This window comes from Dendrobates tinctorius, unplaced genomic scaffold (genome assembly GCF_039654945.1).
Source record: "Dendrobates tinctorius isolate UK_male_01 unplaced genomic scaffold, ASM3965494v1 ptg000196l, whole genome shotgun sequence".
NCBI lineage: Eukaryota > Metazoa > Chordata > Amphibia > Anura > Dendrobatidae > Dendrobates > Dendrobates tinctorius.
The window spans coordinates 20,057,869-20,079,963 of record NW_027361863.1 but is presented as its reverse complement, the minus strand read 5'-3'; the positions used below and the strand labels follow the sequence as shown (position 1 = coordinate 20,079,963).

Sequence of the window (22,095 nt, the reverse complement as noted above, 5' to 3'; positions counted from 1 at the left end):
CAATTTTAAAGACCAAAATGTAAAAGGATCAAAACCCCACTTTATGACATTGAAATTGAGCTCCAGATACTCCTGCACCATTGTCTCCAGATGTTCACAACGTGTCTGACTTGTATTCTGTTCTGTTGTTGCACGGGCTGGTCTAAAAAATTGCTTATGCCACTCACACTGCTGCTGCTTCTGTTCTGCTAATTTTGGCGATGATGCTTTGACATTCCCGAGGTTGGATGTCTAGAGCTGGGATGCACACTGTGTGGCTCACTGCTGTCTTGGGGAAAACTACTCTTAAGATTGTCTACAAGTGTGTTTCGATACTCCAGCATGCACACATCCTTTTCTGGGGGGAAGCATCTAGCTAAATTTATTCTTGTACCATGAATCTAACAGAGTGGAGTAGTCAGCACTATTTCTAACCTTAAGAAAACAGGCATCATGTTGAAGAAAGTGCAGCAAGAAGGTGCTCAAGGGTCGGGTGTTTTCATTAGGTCCAAGTGGTGTGTTGGTTGCGGAGTAACACTCAAGGTTGCTTCTGCCGTACCCTACCACCAACCATGAACAACATATAGCGGATCACTATTCTCTTCATCTCCTGGCTCTCGCTGATCCATCAGTTCATCCTCCTCCATTTTTTCCTTGGCTCCTGCATCTTCACTAACAGTTTGTTTGGTACGATGAGCCCCCCTTGATCGCTGTAAGCCACTCTCTCATGGCACCCGCCTGTGCAACGACAGTCCGGAAATTTGACATATTGTTGTCTCCTCCCCATCCTCCTTTGCTTCCAAGTATTCCTCTGAGACCATCACCTCCTCATGCAGACTATTCAAAGTGTGTTCCAGCATGTGGATGACCGGAATAGTGATGCTGATGACAGCATCGTCCACGCTAACCACCTTAGTAGTCATTTCAAAACTGTGCAGAAGGGTGTAGAGGGCCATCACCTGTGCCCACTCTGCAAGCATGTTTTGCACCATGTCTTGACTGCGTTGACCCATGCTATGCAAAATGACATACTGCACCAGGGCTCATCGCTGCTGACACAGTCGCTGCAACATGTGCAGTGTGAAATTCCACCATTTCGGAACATCACTATTCAAATGGTTAACCGGTAAGCCGAAAGATTTCTGTAGTGATGCAAGTCATTGACCTGTGGGATGCGATCGTGGGAAGTGAGCACACAGCGACCATGCTTTCTGCAGAAGTGCTTCCAGGCAGGAATAGTGGTGGAGAAATTGCTGCATCACTAGGTTGAGGAGTAGGTGAGCCATGCAAGGGACGTGTGTGAGGTTGCCACAGCGTAGGGCTGCCACCTGGTTTACACCGTTATTGCATACAGCTTTCTTTGGCTCTAAGTTTAGTGGAGACAGTCATTGCTTAAACTCGGTCTGGATAGCTGTCCACCCTCTTGAGCTGTGTGCTTGCGATCTCCAAGGCATATTAATTTAAACACTGCCTGATTGCAGTGAGCCATGGCTGCTCAGTGCGGAGGTGGGGAAGACTCTATCAGCATTGTTGCAACACGCAGGGCCGCCATCGTGGCATTACCGCCCTTACTGGTGTATGGGGCCTGGCGAGCAGGATTATACTCAGCAGACCACAGCAGCAGGATTCTGCAGGCTCAACTAATCTTGTGCCCTCATAAATCTGTTGCCTTGCGGGAGTTTCCTCCAGCACTGTAACAGTTAACAGCCGCCAGCCAATCACAGGATGGCAGAGCACACGTTGCCGGCATATGATGTCACTGTCATACACTGGAACAACGCTGTGTGCTTCAGCTGAAACGTGGGGGAGGACACCGCTGGTCCTCAGCCAGGTAAGGAGAAACTTTTTTGCTTTTTTTTTAAAGCCACAATATGGGGCTGCATTATCCTACTATGGGGTGCATTACACTATGGGATGCATTATCCTACTATGGGGGATGCATTACTGTTATTGGGGTGCAATATTTTACTATGGGGGCGCATTATACTATGAGGTGCATTATACTATGGGGCTGCATTATACTATGAGGTGCATTATCCTACTATGGGGTTGCATTATACTACTATGGGGCTGCATTGTACTACTATGGAGTGCATTATACCACTATGGGGGTGCATTTAACTATAAGGTGCATTGTACTATGAGGTGCATTATACTATGGGGTGCATTATACTATGGAGTGCATTATGCTATGAGGTGCATTATACTATGAGGTGCATTATACTATGGGGCTGCATTATACTATGAGGTGCATTTTACTATGAGGTGCATTATACTACTATGGAGTGCATTATACCATTATGGGGGTGCATTATACCACTATGAGGCTGCGTTATACCACTATGGGGCTGCATTATTCTATGAGGTGCATTGCACTACTATGGGATTACAGTATACTATGCGGGAGCATTATACTGCTAAGGGAGTGCATATGATTAAGGGTCAAATATGATCCGAAACGCGTAAACCTACACATGGTTTTATTACATTTGGTATTGTAATTTTTAATGATGGACTAAATAAAGGCTTTTTTTAATTTTCCCCAAAGCAATAGGCAGCCCCCAACATATAATGACGGTGAAGCAAGATGAAAACACTAAAACAGGCAGAAAGATAGACTGAGCAAAGACGGGGCCCAATCTAGCTAGATAGAAAAGGACAGGAAGGCTGCTGTCTGCAATCCGTGAAAAACCCTATGAAAATAAGAGCCAACAGACTGACAGTGAAAAAGGCCCTGAAGACGCTAGGCTTCAAAAAAGCTATGTCAGTACACAGGAATATTCTGAAGACAGAGCTACAGGCAAAAGGAGATTCAGCTCACCCCAGCAGGGAATGGCAGAATCCAGAAAAGCAAGGAAAACAAAAACAAAACACTAATGCAAACAGGCAAAGCAGAAAAACATAGCTTAGAGGAGCAGGAATCAGACTGGTGTCCTAGAAGTCCACAGAGAAATCACCTGCAGGGCAGAAGGGCGTCGGCAGCCTTATATCCAGTCTGTGACTCCACTCAGCCAGTCATCCTCATCAGGTTCAGGTGCCTGATAATCAGGCTCATTACCTTCCTTCACAAGAATAGGGAGTTCACCAGACCTCAGTGACAAAGGGGAAAATGAACTCACAACAGTACCTCCCCCTTGAGGAGGGGTCACCGAACCCTCAACCACGCCACCAGGGCGATCAGGGTGAGCCCGATGAAAGGCACGCACCAATCTTTTGGCATGAATATCAGAGGCAGAGACCCAGGAATTATCCTCCTGACCATAACCCTTCCTCTTAACCAAATACTGGAGTCTCCGTCTAGCCAGACGGGAATCCAGTATTTTCTCTACCTCATATTCCATGTTACCTTCAACCAATACAGGGTCCGGAGGTGCCACCCCAGGAACAACTGGTTCAACAAACCTCTTCAACAAGGACTTATGGAACACATTATGGATTTTAAATGTGACAAGAAGAGCCAAACGGAAAGAGACCGGATTAATAATCTCCAAAATCTTGTAAGGTCCAATAAATTTAGGCTTAAACTTAGGAGAAGCCACCTTCATAGCAATAATTTTTGATGATAACCACACCATATCACCAATCTTAAACTGGGGACCAATGGTCCTATGTCGATTGGAAAACCGCTGGGCCTTTTCCTGGGAGACAGATAACTTATCCACCACTTGGTCGCAGATCTGGTGCATTCTCTCCACCACAGTGTCAACACCTGGGCAGGCAGAAGGCTCCACCTGCCCTGAAGAAAATCGAGGATGAAACCCAAAGTTACAAAAAAAAGGTGACATCAAAGTGGCAGAACTAGCTCTATTATTTAAAGCAAATTCGGCCAAGGGCAAAAATGAAACCCGATTATCCTGATCAGCGGAAATAAAACATCTCAAATACGACTCCAAGGTCTGGTTTGTTCTCTCTGTTTGCCCATTGGTCTGAGGGTGAAAAGCAGAGGAGAAGGACAACTGAATTCCCAGCTTGGAACAGAAAGTCCTCCAAAATCTAGACACAAACTGAACTCCTCTGTCAGATACAATGTTCTCAGGAATCCCGTGTAAGCGAACCACCTGTTGCAAAAACAGGGGCACCAACTCAGAGGAAGATGGCAACTTAGGGAGTGGTACAAGATGAACCATCTTAGAGAACCTATCACAAATCACCCAAATAACAGTCATTCTTTGAGAGACCAGCATATCAGAGATGAAATCCATTGAAATATGGGTCCATGGCCTCCTGGGGACAGGCAAAGGCATCAACAACCCACTAGAACGAGAACAAGATTTAGACCGGGAGCAAGTCCCACAGAACTGCACAAAAATCCTTACATCATGAGACAAGGTGGGCCACCAAAAAGAGCGACTCACCAGATCTCTAGTACCAAAAATACCTGGATGACCAGCCAATGCAGAGCAATGAACTTCAGACATCACTCTCTTCTTCCACTGGTCAGGAACATACAACTTTCCACTGGGACAACGCTCAGGTTTGTCCTCCTGGAACTCTTGCAGAGCAAGTCTCAAATCGGGCGAGATGGCAGAAAGAACTACCCCTTCGCCTAAGATGGTAGCAGGCTTGGTCACCACAGGAGAATCAGCAAAGAAACTCCTAGAGAGGGCGTCTGCCTTGACATTCTTAGTTCCAGGAAGAAAAGAGACCACAAAATCAAAACGTGTAAAAAACAAGGCCCACCTAGCTTGTCTAGGGTTCAAGCGTTTAGCCGACTCTAGATAAATCAAATTTTTGTGGTCAGTGAGGACCACAACTTGATGTTTAGCTCCCTCCAACCAATGTCTCCACTCCTCAAATGCCCATTTCATGGCCAACAGTTCCCGATTCCCCACATCATAGTTACGTTCAGATGGAGAGAACTTTCGGGAAAAGAAAGCACAGGGATTCATTTTAGCTGTTACAGGATCCTTTTGGGACAAAACAGCTCCTGCACCAATCTCAGAAGCATCCACCTCTACCTGGAACGGGAGTGAGACAACAGGTTGCCGCAAAAACAGGGCGGAGGTAAATCTTCGCTTCAGCTCCTGAAAGGAAGCAACAGCCTCCGGAGACCAATTCAACACATCAGCACCCTTCTTAGTCAGATCAGTCAATGGCTTGGCAATACTAGAAAATTTTGCTATAAATTTCCGATAAAAATTAGCAAAACCCAAAAACTTCTGGAGGGCCTTCAAAGAAGTGGGCTGAACCCAATCATAAATGGCCTGTACCTTGGCCGGGTCCATTTCAATAGTTGACGGAGACAAAATAAATCCAAAAAATGAAATCCTCTGTACTCCAAAAAGGCATTTCGATCCTTTGACATACAGGGAATTATCCCTCAAGATCCGGAACACAGTCCGAATATGTTCCACATGAGAATCCCAATCCTTGGAGAAGATCAAAATATCATCCAGATAGATAATCAAAAATTTATCGACAAAGTCTCGGAAAATATCGTTCATGAAGCACTGGAAGACAGAAGGGGCATTAGTGAGCCCAAAAGGCATCACCAGGTACTCAAAATGTCCCTCCGGAGTATTAAACGCCGTCTTCCATTCATCGCCCTGCTTAATGCGGATAAGATTATACGCCCCCCTGAGGTCAAGCTTGGTAAACCAGCAAGCACCTCTAACTCTAGAGAATAGATCCAAAATCAGGGGTAACAGATACTGATATTTAATAGTAATTTTATTGAGGGCACGATAATCAATACAAGGCCTTAAAGAACCATCCTTTTTGGCCACAAAAAAAACCCGGCACCTAAGGGTGAAGAGGATGGTCAAATATGACCCTTCTCCAACGCCTCCTTAATATAGGACCGCATAGCCTCGTGCTCGGGTACAGATAAATTGAAGAGCCGACCCTTGGGAAATTTACACCCCGGGCTTAGTTCAATTGCACAGTCATAACTCCTATGAGGAGGCAAGGACGCAGACTCATTCTCACTAAATACATCATAAAAGTCTGCCAAATAGTCAGGAACATCATGCGACTGAGGAGAGGTGGAAAAAACCGGAGCCTCACTAAAGGTACACCGACAACCCCAACTCACCACAGACACAGATTTCCAATCCAAAACTGGATTATGAATTTGCAACCAGGGAAACCCCAGAACAACGGCATCATGCAGACCATGCAACACCAAAAATCTGCAATTTTCTTGATGGTCTGGGGTGACCCGCATGACCACCTGGGTCCAAAACTGAAGTTTATTTTTAGCCAAAGGAGTAGCATCAATCACCCTCAAAGGGATAGGCGTCTGCAGAGGTGTCATCGGAAATCCACTACGTTTAGCAAAATCCAAGTCCATTAGGTTTAGCGCTGCTCCCGAATCCACAAAAGCCTTGGCGGAAAATGTGGACAGGGAGCAGATCAGAGTAATTGCCAGAAGAAACTTAGGTTGAACACCACCAACAGAAAACGTGTGTGCAAAGCGTTTCTCTCGTTTAGGACAAACAGAAATAATATGCGAGGCATCTCCACAGAAAAAACACAGCTTATTACGCCTTCTGAACTCCTGACGTTGCGCCTTAGGCAAAACTCTATCACATTGCATAGGTTCAGACGTCTGTTCAACCGGTGGCAACACCTCTCGTGCAATCCTGCGTTCACGTAAACGCCGATCAACCTGAATGGCTAATGACATAGAATCGTCCAGACCAGAGGGAACAGGAAATCCCACCATAGTATCTTTTACGGCTTCTGACAAACCCTTCTGAAAGAGAGCAGCCAAGGCATTATCATTCCAGGTAGTAAGGACCGCCCACTTTCGGAACTTTTGACAGTACAACTCTGCAGAATCTCGACCCTTGTTCAATGCCAACAGGGTCTTTTCAGCCTGATCAATAGCATTAGGTTTGTCATACAACAACCCCAAAGCTTGAAAGAATGCGTTCACATTAGTCAGAATAGGATCATCTGGTTTCAAAGAAAACGCCCAATCCTGGAAATCGCCACGCAGCAAAGAGATGACAATTTTAACCTGCTGCGCGGAGCTCCCTGACGAGTTAGGCTTCAAGGCAAAAAATAATTTACAATTATTTTTGAAACTCAAAAATTTGGATCGATCCCCAAAAAATACATCAGGTGTAGGGATCTTTGGTTCAACAGCATGCGAACGAGCAAGGTAGGCGGAAATTCCCCGCACTTCCGCAGCGAGCTGCTCCACACGATCAGACAATTGCTTTATCTCCATTGAGAGAAAAAAAAAATTCCCCCTACGGCCTCAGAGATATATAGGAAAGAATATACGCACACCTTTTTTTTTTTTAAACACAATTCTTTCCTGCTATTGAGTACCCTAGGATCTGCGGTATGGCGGGTAATTCTGTTATGATTGAGTCACCGTAGGAGGCAAAAACAGAAATGCTAGCTAAGTCCAGAAAACCAGAGAAGTTGGCAGCTATCGGATTGCAGACCCTTGAACCTATCAACACAACTAGCAGTAGCCGTGGGGGGTTCCTACGATGCCCTTGACCCCTCGATCACAGTCGGAGAAATAGCTAGGCCTAAAGAAAGAAAGGGGAAAACTAAACTGCCCCAGAGCAGACCCCAAAGCAATAGGCAGCCCCCAACATATAATGACGATGAAGCAAGATGAAAACACTAACACAGGCAGAAAGATAGACTGAGCAAAGATGGGGCCCAATCTAGCTAGATAGAAAAGGACAGGAAGGCTGCTGTCTGCAATCCGTGAAAAACCCTATGAAAATAAGAGCCAACAGACTGACAGTGAAAAAGGCCCTGAAGATGCTAGGCTGTAATTTGTGGTCTGGCAGTGGTGGGGCGATAGTTATCCTCTGCATGTGATATTATTCAGTAACTATGTGGTGGTAATTTGTGGTCTGATCATGGTGTGGTGGTATTTGTCCCTTTTATTTGGTATTTTTCGGTCACTATGTGGTGCTAATGTTGTCTGGTCAAAGTGTGGCGGTATTTGTCCCTTGTATGTGGTATTATAGGTCACTATGTGGTGGTAATATCTGGTCTGGCCATGGTATGACAGTATTTGTCCCATATATGTGCTATTATTGTTCGTTTAAAAAAATGTATGTGAAACATTCCCTTAAAGAACATAAATAAAAATATACCTAAAAAGAGTATTGGATATTTTAACAGATATTTAATAGGCTAGAGTAGAGTACGGCCCAGCCAAAAGAGTCTACCCTGTCTTGGAGGCGGCTTAAAAAAAATCTTTTAGCCAAAACAAAAGCTGCTGACTATGTGTGATCTGGTGTTAGATGGAAACTGATAATGTGTGATTGGTGATGATATGGTGCAGATATGGAGTTTTTCTATGAGTGGGCGGTGGGACTGTGGAAGGTTCGAGGGTTGGAGGTAGAGCTTGGGTGGAGTCCCAAGGGGGCTTAAAAATTTTGCCAGTATGGGGCCCTGAGATTCCTGGTGGAAGCCCTGATTACACCAATGGCTAACACACTTGGCTGTAATTTTCACATAATATCTTGATAAATGCTTTTTATAAAGGAAAGTAATACAGCTAACATATTTATTGTTACATGACATTGTTTCAGAAGCTTGATACTGTTTTTTTGGATCTCTAAGCTTGCAATTTTTTTGTCACTTTCTTAATTTATCATGTGTTATTTGCTGACATTTATTGCGCCAAATTCATGTAAATGGAGCACACACTTTGTGACTTTTGTGCAAAGTTAAATAAAGGGCTACATTTCTTAACTACTTTTGAGCAATCATAAAGCAAACCAGGACGGTGGTCTGGATTTTGGACTGGAGTAAAGTTGCACCAAATTTTGCGACTTTTTAAAAAGTTGAAATTGATGACTCAGCTGAAATAATCTGGAATCTCTAAACTCTGCCCACAAAGCAGAAAACAAAAAACGAACAAAATAGGCGAAGAAGACTTCAAAAGATGCGCAAATAGAATGATGAATTGTGCAAAACAAGGAGCAAAACACACAAAACTGTTATGAATGAGTCACCGTAGGAGGCAAAAGCAGAAATACAAGCTTAGTCCAGAAAACCAGAGAAATTGGCAACTATCAGATTGCAGACCCCTGAACCTATCAACACAACTAGCAGTAGCCGTGGGGGGTTCCTACGATGCCCTAGACCCCTCGATCACAGCCGGAGAAATACATAGGCCTAAAGAAAGAAAGGGGAAATCTAAACTGCCCCAGAGCAGACCCAAAAGCAATAGGCAGCCTCCAACATATAATGACGGTGAAGCAAGATGAAAATACTAACACAGACAGAAAGAAAGACTGAGCAAAGACGGGGCCCCAAAACTACCTAGATAGGAAAGGACAGGAAGGCTGCTGTCTGCAATCTGCCAAAACCCTATCAAAGACATAAGCCAACCAGCTGATATGAAAAAGGCCCTGAAGCAGCTAGGCTTCAAAAACTGAATCAGCACTCAGGTATTTTCAGAAGACAGAGCTAAATGAATTCAGCACACCCCAGCAGGGAATGGCAGAAATCCAGAAAAACAAATCAAAAACAAAGTCAAAGCACAAAAGCAAAAGGCCGAGCAGCAAACTTAGCTTTGGAGGAGCAAGAATTCAGACAGGTCTCCAAGATCCCACAGAGAAATCACCCGCAGGGCAGAAGGGCGTCGGCAGCATTATATCCAGTCTGTAATTCCACTCAGCCAGTCACAATCATCAGCCTTAGGTGTTTGACAATCAGGCTCACTACCTTTCTTTACCAGAAGAGGGAGTTCCTCGGGCCTCAGTAATGAAGGGGAAAATGAACTCACAGCACAAAACTAAACAAAAAGCACACACAAAGGCAATAATGAATCAGGGTTTAAGTCTAGTACAGTAATCCTTGACTACTACTCTCTTGCTTTGAGGCTTCTCTTAGAACAAAGCCAAAGAAGGAAAACAAATCATCAATACCAAAGGATACATTTTATCTCAGTGACTTAAACATACAGGCCCCAGATTCATCATTGCGTTTGCAAATTGAAAATGGGAGTGATATCTTAGTTTGTGAATAGAAAAATAGAAAATCCTGAAACCAAGGCTTGTGTGTCACATAAAACATGCTTCCTGGCTTGTGAGTCTTTTTTTTGCATTTCTTTTACCTTTTTTTGTAAATGTTTATTATAAAAACAAAAGAAAAATTTGTGCATTTCAGAAATTTAAATGCAACTGTCTACCACACACATATGCATGTTGTTAAAACAAATAATAATAATGTAAAAAAAAATAATTTTTTGCACACTTCCTGTTACGGGCTAGCGGAACACACCAAATAATATAAGATGGTATAGAGGTGCATTCGCAGCCCGGGGTTCACTGTGCAGAGATGTTAACTGCTGCTTGGTAATGGCAGAGTACTAACTAGACACCGGCGGGTTAACCGCTGACCCGGTGTGTACAGGAGTGAACTCAGTTACCTCACTGAGCCACTGGAACAAGTGCGAGAGCCTGTTTATCCTCACAGGACTCGGCAGGAGAGCGTTAGTGCTAAGACACAGGGCTCTGCCCCAAGGACACAGGGTTAGAGCCCCTCTAGTCCCACTAGCGCTGAGCACTGCACAGTGATGCATGGACAGACACTTATAGGATGCTGTGCCCTGTTAGAAGTCACAGGATGCAGCTGCACGTTGCTTACCGCACTATGTGTGTACAGCGCAGCTCTGGCGGATGCCACTAACCAGCCTAAGGAAAGCACACAGGACACACACAGCGCCGCTCTAACTGATGCTGTGGTACCTGCAGTAGTGTTGTGCCTAAGGTAGGGTGGTACACTCTGACGCTAGCATGTGTGAGGAGGTGTGAGCACTGCAGCGCTAGGCAGTGTCACAACTCGGCGCTGACTCAAGACTCTAAACCCTACCAACATGCGTATCAAAGGGAAGGGGTTTCATAATGAGTCATTCATCGGTTAACAAGCATCCATCATCACACACATCACTACCAATTACTTGTCTATACTAGCGCATGGCCGTGCGGCCATGCAACTCTTTTATAGCAGTGTCCTTCCGGGACCTTCCTAGTGGTCCAGTGGGAGCAGCAATAGGACCTGAGCATGTGACCTCAGACCTCCAATGAGAGGACTTCCCACGGGCATGCTCAGTGGGCCGAAAGAAGGACTTAGTCCCAGGAGCTGCTCGCTGCTGGCTATTGCAGGTTACTATAGCTAAACCCTGATTGGCAGCAGTAACCTAGCCAACAGTAGTAGACTTAGCAAGATGCCGGGAACGACGTCTTTGCTCAGCAGGCTCCTCTGTGGCCGGAGAGGAATGGGAGACTGCAGAAGGCAAGGGTTGGGATTCCTCCAGTGCAGAGGCAGGAACCCGACGCCTAACACTCCCTTGGCTGAAAATCAGATTTGGAGGGAAAATTAAATGGTTGTGACAAATTTGAAAAGATTCACTCATCTTTAGGGATTATTTCTTGTGATTTAAAAACTATTGACATCTCCTTTAATGCTTACAGGGCAAATCATTTTCCTGCCAGAAGACCAGGAGAAAGCACAGAAGATCAGAAGACTAGACGTCGAGTGGGAGCGACGGCAGCAGCCGGGCACAACGGCCAAAGAAAGGTGAATAGAAGAGTTTTTTGGTAATTTTTAAACCCTTTTTGGCAGCTTGAATTTGCAGAACTAGATTTCCTCATCTAGACCTTGACACATTCTAATATCTCATCAACGATAAAACCACTCCCCCCTCAATAAAATGTTCTTTTTTTTAAATAAACACCCTTATGTACAATTTATCGCATGGGAAAGAAATAATCAGAGCCATCTGTGTATAAATTCATTATTCATTCATTAAGCCAAAAACAAGCAAAAGTATTTGGTGCCCTTGACCTTTCACCTGAATCTCTCGTATCATATAAATAGGAGATATGCGATGGTACTATTAGACATCACCACAATGAAAAGTCTTGTGTTTATCGCTTTCCTCGTAGCTGGCGGTAAGTTTTTATAATTGATTAAATATTCTTATTTTACGGTATGACATTGCACATGGAATTGGATTCCAAATATTTGTGGTGGATCCTTCAGTGAGCTTGATTCCTGGATCCAATGTGACCTGGAAAGTTTAGATTCACTATCTTGGGACCTAAACAAAGGTGAAAGGTGAACCAGTCTTGATCCAGGGTCAAATTAATTAATTAGGTGCATACTTTTTAGGTTTTGTTGCAAGTTTTGTGGTGTAAAGTACATGATGAATATACACATGAAAACAGCACATATGACCCACATTACCCAAAAAGGGTCCACAGGACCTTCTGTAACAAAAAAAGTTACTAATATTTTGGGGTTTGCGTGCAAACTATGCAATAGAACCAACTGACATGAAAGTTTTATTGCTGGAGTCTAACGTTATTCCCAGATGGAATTCTTCAGTTTTGTAAGTGGAAGCCACTCCAAAAAAAGCTCACTTTTTGAATAATTTTTTTGGAGGACATTTTCACTTCCTGAAGCAGTTTTGAAAGGTTTATTAAGAGTTTAGGATATATTTTCTTTCCTGAAGTATTTCTTGCAGGATTCTTATTGGACAGTGCCTAGTTTGGAGCATCTTTTTCCCACCTTTGCCTTTCAAAACCTTAAGTGGGAAAAAATGCTCAAAACACTGTATATATCAGCAACAAAAGTAGTTTTACAATACAAACAAATACTGTATAAAGAGTCAAGAAATTTTCAGGTGTTTCTTTTGCAGTGAACCTGTACTAGAAATCTCAAAAATCTGTCTACACATACCATACCATATAATGACTTCAAATCTGCAGCACAGCAATGCTTTGATCTCAGTTTGTCATGCAGTATTAGATGATGCTGTGGCTACTCTGCTCCTCCTCTGACACAGGATCTTGGGAATAGTGGATGGGGCATCTTTCTGTGTGTGGTCATCTCTAGTATTCCAACCTATAATCTCTTGCATGGTATACGTCAGCATTAGAAGGGAGCCAAGGGCGTATAGGAGCATTTTCTCCTGCTACATATCTAAATGACTTTCTTCTTCTTTGCAGGCACATTGTACTGGTATAGAGAGATACAACTCTATTTACCAGTACGCCTCTATGTAATAAATATATCTTCTGTAATGTTTCTTAATTTAAATTTACCTATTATTTATAGACTGTAATTGTAATTTTATTTAAATTTTTCTCAACTCTTATTTATCTCTTATTTATATAGAAACAAATCATGTTATCTTTGCTTATTCGTTATTGGACTGTATACAATTTTTATATACTGTATACAGTGTGTCTCAATGAATTAAGCTATTTGCATGGCGTAATCAGGGTTTTTATATCAAAACAGAATTAAGTTTATTGTCTTTTTATATCAAAACAGAATTAAGTTTATTGTCCTTATTAAACTTTACAGCTGCAAATGAAAACAGTCCTTTCTTCAGCACAAAGGAATAGCATTGATTTCTCTGGGTAAGGCAAAGTAAATCAAAAATGCTTTTGCCCACTTGGTATTACTGTCAGTTCTCAGTCTCTATCATAGACAGCTCACCATTATTGCTCCAACACAACACACACTGCTAAGCTAACCCAGCTGCCTGTTGTTAGGCCTGTTAGAACCAGACTGGACTGTGGGAGCAAAATTTTGGTTACTCTTAAATCCTGGACCTAAAATCCAGTCAAGTAAAAACCCTTTCAGCAACCTAGTGTTACTGGTACAGACTTCATGGAACTTACATCTTCAAGGCCAGCTGCCTTTATGACACATACCTGGCATCCAGGACCCGACCTCCTACTTTCTTACAATAGATAGATATAGAGTTGAGCAAAACAGTATGTAAGGTCCTGGTACAAAGAACACACTGGTAGTCAGTGGCAGTCAAAGAAGAGAACTGCATTCTTCCTATTATCTGACTGCATCCTGAGCGCCTCTCCTGATTAGCATACCCTTGCGACATTATCTCTATGTCATGACATCAAGGGAATCAACTAATCAGAAGGACTCTGGAGAAGGAAGGAAAATATAAGCTGAAGGTACTTTGGACCAGCAGCCACGGACCCTAAAGTAATTACTGGACCATGGTCCTGCAAATCGTTTTTCTCAATTATAGATAGATAGTCATCAGATAAATACATGGATATGAGATAGATATGACATTTATAGAAAAATGTATATTTATATTGATTTTTCTCCAGTTTTTTCCAGGCCCCGTGAAGATGATAAGATCATTAATGGTTACACCTGCTATAAGAATTCAGTGCCGTACCAGGTGTCGCTGCGAGTTGCTGGCAGACATTATTGTGGGGGGGCGCTCATTAAAGAAGTATGGGTTCTAACTTCTGCACAGTGTTATCAGAAGTAAGTTAAACCTTCCAGTTTTTAAGCATTAATCTTTTGTTCCATTTATCTGTTGACATCTTCTTGATTAGAAAAGCTACAGACGGGTGCATGAAGGCCATAAATGTAGACGTTGGTATTTTTTCCAATTCTATTTGGGAAACTACGGCTTGCCTCATGATCATTTTGGCCTATTGTTCTCCTCTAGCATTTCATTGGGTGTATAACCTCCACACATCTTACAATGCTAGTGTAGATTTTAAGAATCTGGGGGTCTGCAATGTTCCCTTTGTCCTCCTCTGGGCTTCAGGTTGATGAGCACAGGAAGAAGTTGCTAATACCTAAAGCTGACACCCGTATATAAACCAGGGAGTGGGCAAAAAAGACGGATCACTGGAGACTTCAATTGTTGTAGTTCTATTAGGTTGGGGGTAAGAATCAACCACAAGTTGTTGTGGGACCTACTATCTGCCATATTTTTATATGTGACTTAACAGTATCAAAAACTATATTTTATTAATTATTTGCAGCAACATTCAAGTTGTACTGGGAGAACATGACATATCAACTCAAGAAGGTTCCGAGCAGTCCATTGACGTCTTCCGCATTTTCATGCACCCAGATTTTAATGAACACACCTTGGATAATGACATCATGCTGATCAAACTGGCCAGAAGAATTTCATTAAACTCTTATGTCCAAACAGTGTCACTGCCCTCGTTATGTGCAGTTACCGCTACTACCTGCCTCGTGTCCGGATGGGGAAACATATCACCTTCTGATGGTAAGGCAGGGTTCACATGGAGTTTTTTTTAACATGGACTTAATGCCAGTCTTAATGAATCAGCCCCAAAGTGTCATGTCACCGTCTTCTTTCTTTCCATCAAATATATCTATACTGCTGCTATTTCTGTAATGTCTATTTGTTCAACTTTACCCCACAGCCTATTACCCAGCCTACACTCTTCAGTGCTTGGAAAGCCCCACTGTAAGTGGCAAAGATTGCTCCAGTTACTACCCTGGAAGACTTACCCCCAACATGTTCTGCGCTGGACGTGTTGGTAAATTTACTACTTGTAAGGTAAGGAATCTTACTACTAAGTCCATATGTGGGGGTCTGTTCACAAGGGTCCTGATTCATCAAAGCTCTTATGCTCAAAAAGTGGAGTAAGAGCTTTGAAAAGATGCAAAACATTGGTGTAAGTCAGAGTTGCTCCAAATTTTTGCGACTTTTGGCATTTTCATGTCAGTTTTTTCCCAGCTTTACTGATATGTGCAGAGCTGGGATGGAAAAGGGGTTTGATACCATAGCTTGTCTATTTCAAGACAGGCTGTATCGTTCACTATACCATAAGGCTGGATTCACACGTAGCGTTTTTTTGCGTTTTTGCGGCGATTTTGCAGTGAAAACGCAAAAAAAAGCATCCCATGCATTCCTATGGGATTTCGAAATGCTGTGCTAATGCTGCGGATTTTTCCACAGCGGTATCGCATCGCGGAAAAATACACAGCATGCTCATTAATTTGGCGGCCCACATAGGAATGCAATGTTCTGCTTACTTTCTGCATGTGGCTAAGCCCACCATGCGAAAAGTAAGCAGAAAAGTTGTGGATGGTACCCACGGTCCGGAGGAGAGGAGATTCTCCTCCAGGCTCTGGGCACCATATCCCTGTAAGAAATAGAATTAAAATAAAAAAAATCATCATATTCTATCCTTTCAATGTCCCTCGCAGCGTCACCAGGCCTCAGCGATGCTCTGGCAGGTCCCGTTCCCACTGATGCTTTGCAAAATTTCCTTTGATGATGCTACGGTCTCGCGAGACCGCAACGTCATCAAAGCTCATTTCGCAATGCATCACTGGGAATGGGACCTGCAGGCAGCACCGCAATGATCGGGAACGCTGCGCGGGATGTCGGAAGGTGAGAAAGACACGATTTTTTATTTTTTTTTAACATTAGATCTTTTTACTACTGACGCTGCATAGGCGGCCTCAATAGTAAAAAGTTGGTCACACTCGTCAAACACTATGTTTGACGAGTGTGACCAACCTGTCAATCAGTTTTCCAAGCAATGCTACAGATCGCTTGGAAAACGCTAGCATTCAATAAAGCTAATTATGCTTGCAAATCGCTAGTTTTTCCAAGGGAAATATGCGGAAATTAAAATGCTGTTCTCTCACATATTTCCCACGGAATGGAATTCAGGAATTTCTGTGGAAATCTCCGCGGGAATTCCGCTACGTGTGCACTAGGGTGACCACAAAAAAATCGATGTCGGAATTTTGTCCGTCTGGACCCCACAAAACGATTCCCCTTTCCAGATATTGAGATAGCCAAAATTTGAGCTCGATCAAACGACGTTAACCCGTGCTGCTCGTCGCTCAAAGTTTGAAAAAATCCAAATTGAGGTTTTTTAAGATTTAGGTATTTTGCATAGTCTGTTAGACTATAAAGAATGTGACAACATTGCAGAAATAGCCCTGACCAAATTTTCGAACCATTTGTGGTATTTGAATGCAGAGTTGGTGGGATTATCGTTTTTTGATCCCACCATTACAGACAATGAAAAGTTGTTAATGGCTAATAAATTGCTCAGTAGCACAGATGAACCATCAGAGCACGCTAGGGTTGTAAATCCAAAAGTTAGGAAAGAAAAATTAAAAGAGGTAGGAAGTAACCGACCTTAACGACCTTCTGACAAAAGATGAAGAACAAAAGCAATATGTCCTGCAAGTTGTAAGCAAATGCCGAGCATTATATTCTGACGTTTCAAAAACTACTTTAACAAAAGCTCTAGAATAGATTAGATAACTATGTAAAATTATCAACTCATGTAGGTTAGCGTGCTCTGATGGTTCATCTGTGCTACTGAGCAATTTATTAGCCATTAACAACTTTTCATTGTCTGTAATGGTGGGATCAAAAAACGATAATCCCACCAACTCTGCATTCAAATACCACAAATGGTTCGAAAATTTGGTCAGGGCTATTTCTGCAATGTTGTTGTCACATTCTTTATAGTCTAACAGACTATGCAAAATACCTAAATCTTAAAATACCTCAATTTGGATTTTTTCAAACTTTGAGCGACGAGCGGCACGGGTTAACGTCGTTTGATCGAGCTCAAATTTTGGCTATCTCAATATCTGGAAAGGGGAATTGTTTTGTGGGGTCCAGACGGACAAGATTCTGACATTTTTTTCCCCCCATATGAGATCCGGTCACCCTAGTGTGCACATAGCCTAAATATCACTCCACTCCCTAGCGCACAGTTTCAGAGGCGTACACCACTTGTAAGATGCTCCAGATTCATAAAGAAGTGTTCACCTCTTCATGAATCAGGAATGTCTGACTCCACCACGCCCCTTCATCAAGACTAGTAAGAAAATCTCTGGTCTTGATGTATCAGGGCCATGGGGTAATTGCATATTTACATCCTCCTTCTTTGAAGAGTGAATTACGGTAACCTACAAACATGTGAATGTTGGGAGTATCACTCTAGAGTCCTTAGAGGTGTTGTCCACCCAAATATTTTTCCTTCAAAAACATTCCAGAAAGGCTAAAAAAAACACATAATACTCACTGCACAGTTTTTTTTTTAATCCTGAGCCTGTCATACTCTGCTGCAGTCAGTCACTCGTTAGTGATTAGTTACAGTAATCACATGCCCATTCATATGGAAAAGGAAGCATGGAGGCAAACCAAGCAGCTCTGAAAGAGTACGCTTTCGAACAAAAAGTTCTGGAGGGGAAAATCGAATAATCATCTAGCTTTATTGTGCTGATCGGAGTTCAGGGTATAAAACAATCTTAGAGAGGACATATAGTTCCGTTTTTTTATACCAAGCCAGGGATTTCTGAGTTAATAGAGGTAAAAAATCTCCATTCGGGATCTTCATCACTTGACCAGAGTGTGGAGAGGAGTTGTCCTGTCCTATAGACAACCCATTAAGATACAGTCATATGTAAAAGTTTGGGCACCCCTATTAATGTTAACCTTTTTTCTTTATAACAATTTTGGTTTTTGCAACAGGTATTTCAGTTTCATATATCTAATAACTGATGGACTCAGTTATATTTCTGGATTCAAATGAGGTTTATTGTACTAACAGAAAATGTGCAATCTGCATTTAAACAAAATTTGACCGGTGCAAAAGTATGGGCACCCTTTTCATTTTCTTGATTTGAACACTCCTAACTACTTTTTACTGATTTCCTGAAGCACTAAATTGGTTTTGTAACCTCATTGAGCTTTGAACTTCATAGCCAGGTGTATCCAATCAAGAGAAAAGGTATTTAAAGTGGCCACTTGCAAGTAGTTCTCCTATTTGATTCTCCTATGAAGAGTGGCATCATGGGCTGCTCAAAACAACTCTCAAATGATCTGAAAACAAAGATTATTCAACATAGCTTTTCAGGGGAAGGATACAAAAAGTTGTCTCAGAGATTTAACCAGTCAGTTTCCACTGTGAGGAACATAGTAAGGAAATGGAAGAACACAGGTACAGTTCTTGTTAAGCCCAGAAGTGGCAGGCCAAGAAAAATATCAGAAAGGCAGAGAAGAAGAATGGTGAGAACAGTCAAGGACAATCCACAGACCACCTCCAAAGACCTGCAGCATCATCTTGCTGCAGATGGTGTCACTGTGCATCGGTCAACAATACAGCGCACTTTGCACAAGGAGAAGCTGTATGGGAGAGTGATGCGAAAGAAGCCGTTTCTGCAAGCACGCCACAAACAGAGTCGCCTGAGGTATGCAAAAGCACATTTGGACAAGCCAGTTACATTTTGGAAGAAGGTCCTGTGAACTGATGAAACAAAGATTGAGTTGTTTGGTCATACAAAAAGGCGTTATGCATGCGCTGTATTGTTGACCGATGCACAGTGACACCATCTGCAGCAAGATGATGCTGCAGGTCTTTGGAGGTGGTCTGTGGATTGTCCTTGACTGTTCTCACCATTCTTCTTCTCTGCCTTTCTGATATTTTTCTTGGCCTGCCACTTCTGGGCTTAACAAGAACTGTACCTGTGTTCTTCCATTTCCTTACTATGTTCCTCACAGTGGAAACTGACTGGTTAAATCTCTGAGACAACTTTTTGTATCCTTCCCCTGAAAAGCTATGTTGAATAATCTTTGTTTTCAGATCATTTGAGAGTTGTTTTGAGGAGCGCATGATGCCACTCTTCATAGGAGAATCAAATAGGAGAACTACTTGCAAGTGGCCACCTTAAATACCTTTTCTCATGATTTGATACACCTGGCTATGAAGTTCAAAGCTCAATGAGGTTACAAAACCAATTTAGTGCTTCATGAAGTCAGTAAAAAGTAGTTAGGGGTGTTCAAATCAAGAAAATGATAAGGGTGCCCATACTTTTGCACCGGTCAAATTTTGTTTAAATGCAGATTGCACATTTTCTGTTAGTACAATAAACCTCATTTGAATCCAGAAATATAACTGAGTCCATCAGTTATTAGATATATGAAACTGAAATAGCTGTTGCAAAAACCAAAATTGTTATAAAGAAAAAAGGTTAACATTAATAGGGGTGCCCAAACTTTTACATATGACTGTAAATGGGAACTATGTAAAACTTCATTCCGACTTTGGTGGCACTGTAAGAAGATAACAGTTGACTAGAAGGCAATGCATCCATCCTAATTTTCCAGGATTATTCGTGACCAGAAGCCTAAAGCCATGTACAGCTCATCTGACTGTATGTGGTTCCTGAGAACAAACAAGCTGGTCAAGGGTTGCCCAGAATGTGTCTGTTACTCTCTGTGGGTCTGGTGGGGCAAGTGTTAATATGTGTGATCAAACAATGCAACAGGAAATTCATTGAGGGGAGAAGGCAAAGCGGGGAGGAATCAACAACATGGATGCATCTGACAATAACTAAGAAATGTTCAATAAATTAATACAATTAATGTATCACCTGCTTGTCCGGTGAATACGAAAAGAGCATTATTCATAGGCTGTGTTCTCTTGTCTAGGGTGACGAGGGTGGACCTCTTGTGTGCCAAGGACAACTGCAAGGAATTGTGTCCTGGGGAAATCAATGCGACGCACAGAGAAACAACCCCTGGGTCTACACCAAAGTCTGCAATTACATATATTGGATTAAAGACATTATGACTAATAATTAGGTATTTTCCACCTAAATTGGTAGACATCTTCATAGAACCAGGAATCACTAAAATAGCACACAAATGATTTTCTGATAAAATTCGACATACAAATCTCGTTCCATACCAAGTATGTGAAATATCACCGTCTCAAACTTACACATAGTTGGAATGACTCTGAATAAACTGTTCAGAAAAAAAGATGCAAATAAATTTATCAGTGAAACTTTGTTGTCTCCTTCATTATAATATTAGGCTAAATGTTCTCGAAACGTGGGTCTGCTACGTTGTATGTCAGCAATAAACTATAAAGACATTGATTTGTGGAATTCTAAAGCACCCGGCAAATGTCACCTGAGAAATGATTGAAAAGGGATCGATAACCACTGATCACATCAAAAGCGGCCAGTTTTTCCCACCACTCCCGAATATTTTTTTTCTATACGGCTCCAGACATGAGTTTTTTTCGTTGTTGCTAATTTTTATGACTTTTACTAAGAGGGCGTGGTTGATAAATGAATTATGCTGAGCAGTTTTAAGACACGCCCCCGAGGATCCTGTGGTCCATTTCTTTTTCTTAGAAAAGACCATAAAGTTATCACTAAATAAAAAGAGGCCCATATGTCCAGTATGGAGGATTTTGACAGAATAAAACAACAGAATAATCAGGGAAGCTGTAGGAATAAAGCAAGAACAAAGACTGACCAGGGCCTTTTTAAGAAACACTACTAGTAAAAAAAAATATACACCATGATTTAGTATCAACACAAGAAAGCACACAACAACATATTTGAGGGTGAAAGGGGCTATTCCGTGATCTTCAATTCTTGGTCACGACAAATTAATTCATTTAAAACAGAAAAAAAATGTATATACACCTCCTTTATCCCTGATAGTACGATGTACAATAATAAATTATATTGTGGTACCGTGTTAGCCAGGAAAATCAATGTGAATACTTTTCCGTCCAATGATGACAAAAGTATGTCAGCATGCAGTTAATCCTGAATGCTATATATGTGTTTTCAACTATGCAAGCTTATATCTGGTATATAGTTATATCATCTTACTCTCCTTGTCCCCTTATGTTGTGAGGTCAATAAACTTTTCAAAGTGCTTTATGATCCATGTAGTGCTGGACATTTGTTTATCTGACCACAACATTTATTGGGTCCTGCTGTCTCAATTTAGTTTGATTGATTATCGACGAGAGAGAGCAAAAAAAAAAAGGAGATCTAAGCCTTAGCATCCTATATATTCGGACATAACTTGGGGAAGGCATTCATGCAGGGGGCATTTATGCACATTTAATCGAAGTACATTTTATCAAAGTATGAGGCAGCTATAACATGGCAGTTAGACAGGGCAGGAGACAGGTAAGACATTTAAAGACATCTCTTCCCTGTACATTTGGATTACAACAAATATATACCATATGCATTTGTATAATTTACTTCCTGGCTGCTGCATCCACCACCCTGGCATTATCTCTCTACACTCCATCCTGTTGTGAGTTCATTTTCCCCTTCACTACTGAGGCCCGATGAACTCCCTCTTCTAGTAAAGAAAGATAGTGAGCCTGATTATCAAGCATCTGGGTCTAATGATGATTGGCTGAGTGGAGTTTCTGACTGGATATAAGGCTGTCCACACCCTTCTGCTCTGCGGGTGATTTCTCTGTGGGATCCTTGGATACCAGTCTGAATTCCTGCTCTCCAAAAGCTAAGTTTTCTGCTCTGTCGTTTGCATTTGTACTTTGTCCTTGT

At 42.1% G+C, this 22,095-nt stretch overlaps 2 protein-coding genes across 2 annotated transcripts in view; one reads left to right on the top strand and one right to left on the bottom strand.

Moving 5' to 3' along the window:
• The window catches only part of LOC141056285 (trypsin-like), a 390,181-nt gene that overhangs the window by 277,633 nt on the left and 90,453 nt on the right, over nt 1-22,095 (bottom strand). The window lies entirely within an intron of this gene.
• On the top strand, nt 11,823-20,555 carry LOC141056273 (trypsin-3-like). Its single transcript, XM_073553015.1, has 5 exons — nt 11,823-11,864; nt 14,064-14,226; nt 14,736-14,989; nt 15,150-15,286; nt 20,198-20,555. Exons 1-5 carry the CDS (start codon nt 11,825-11,827, stop codon nt 20,348-20,350), a joined length of 747 nt encoding a protein of 248 aa, XP_073409116.1. The 5' UTR covers nt 11,823-11,824; the 3' UTR covers nt 20,351-20,555.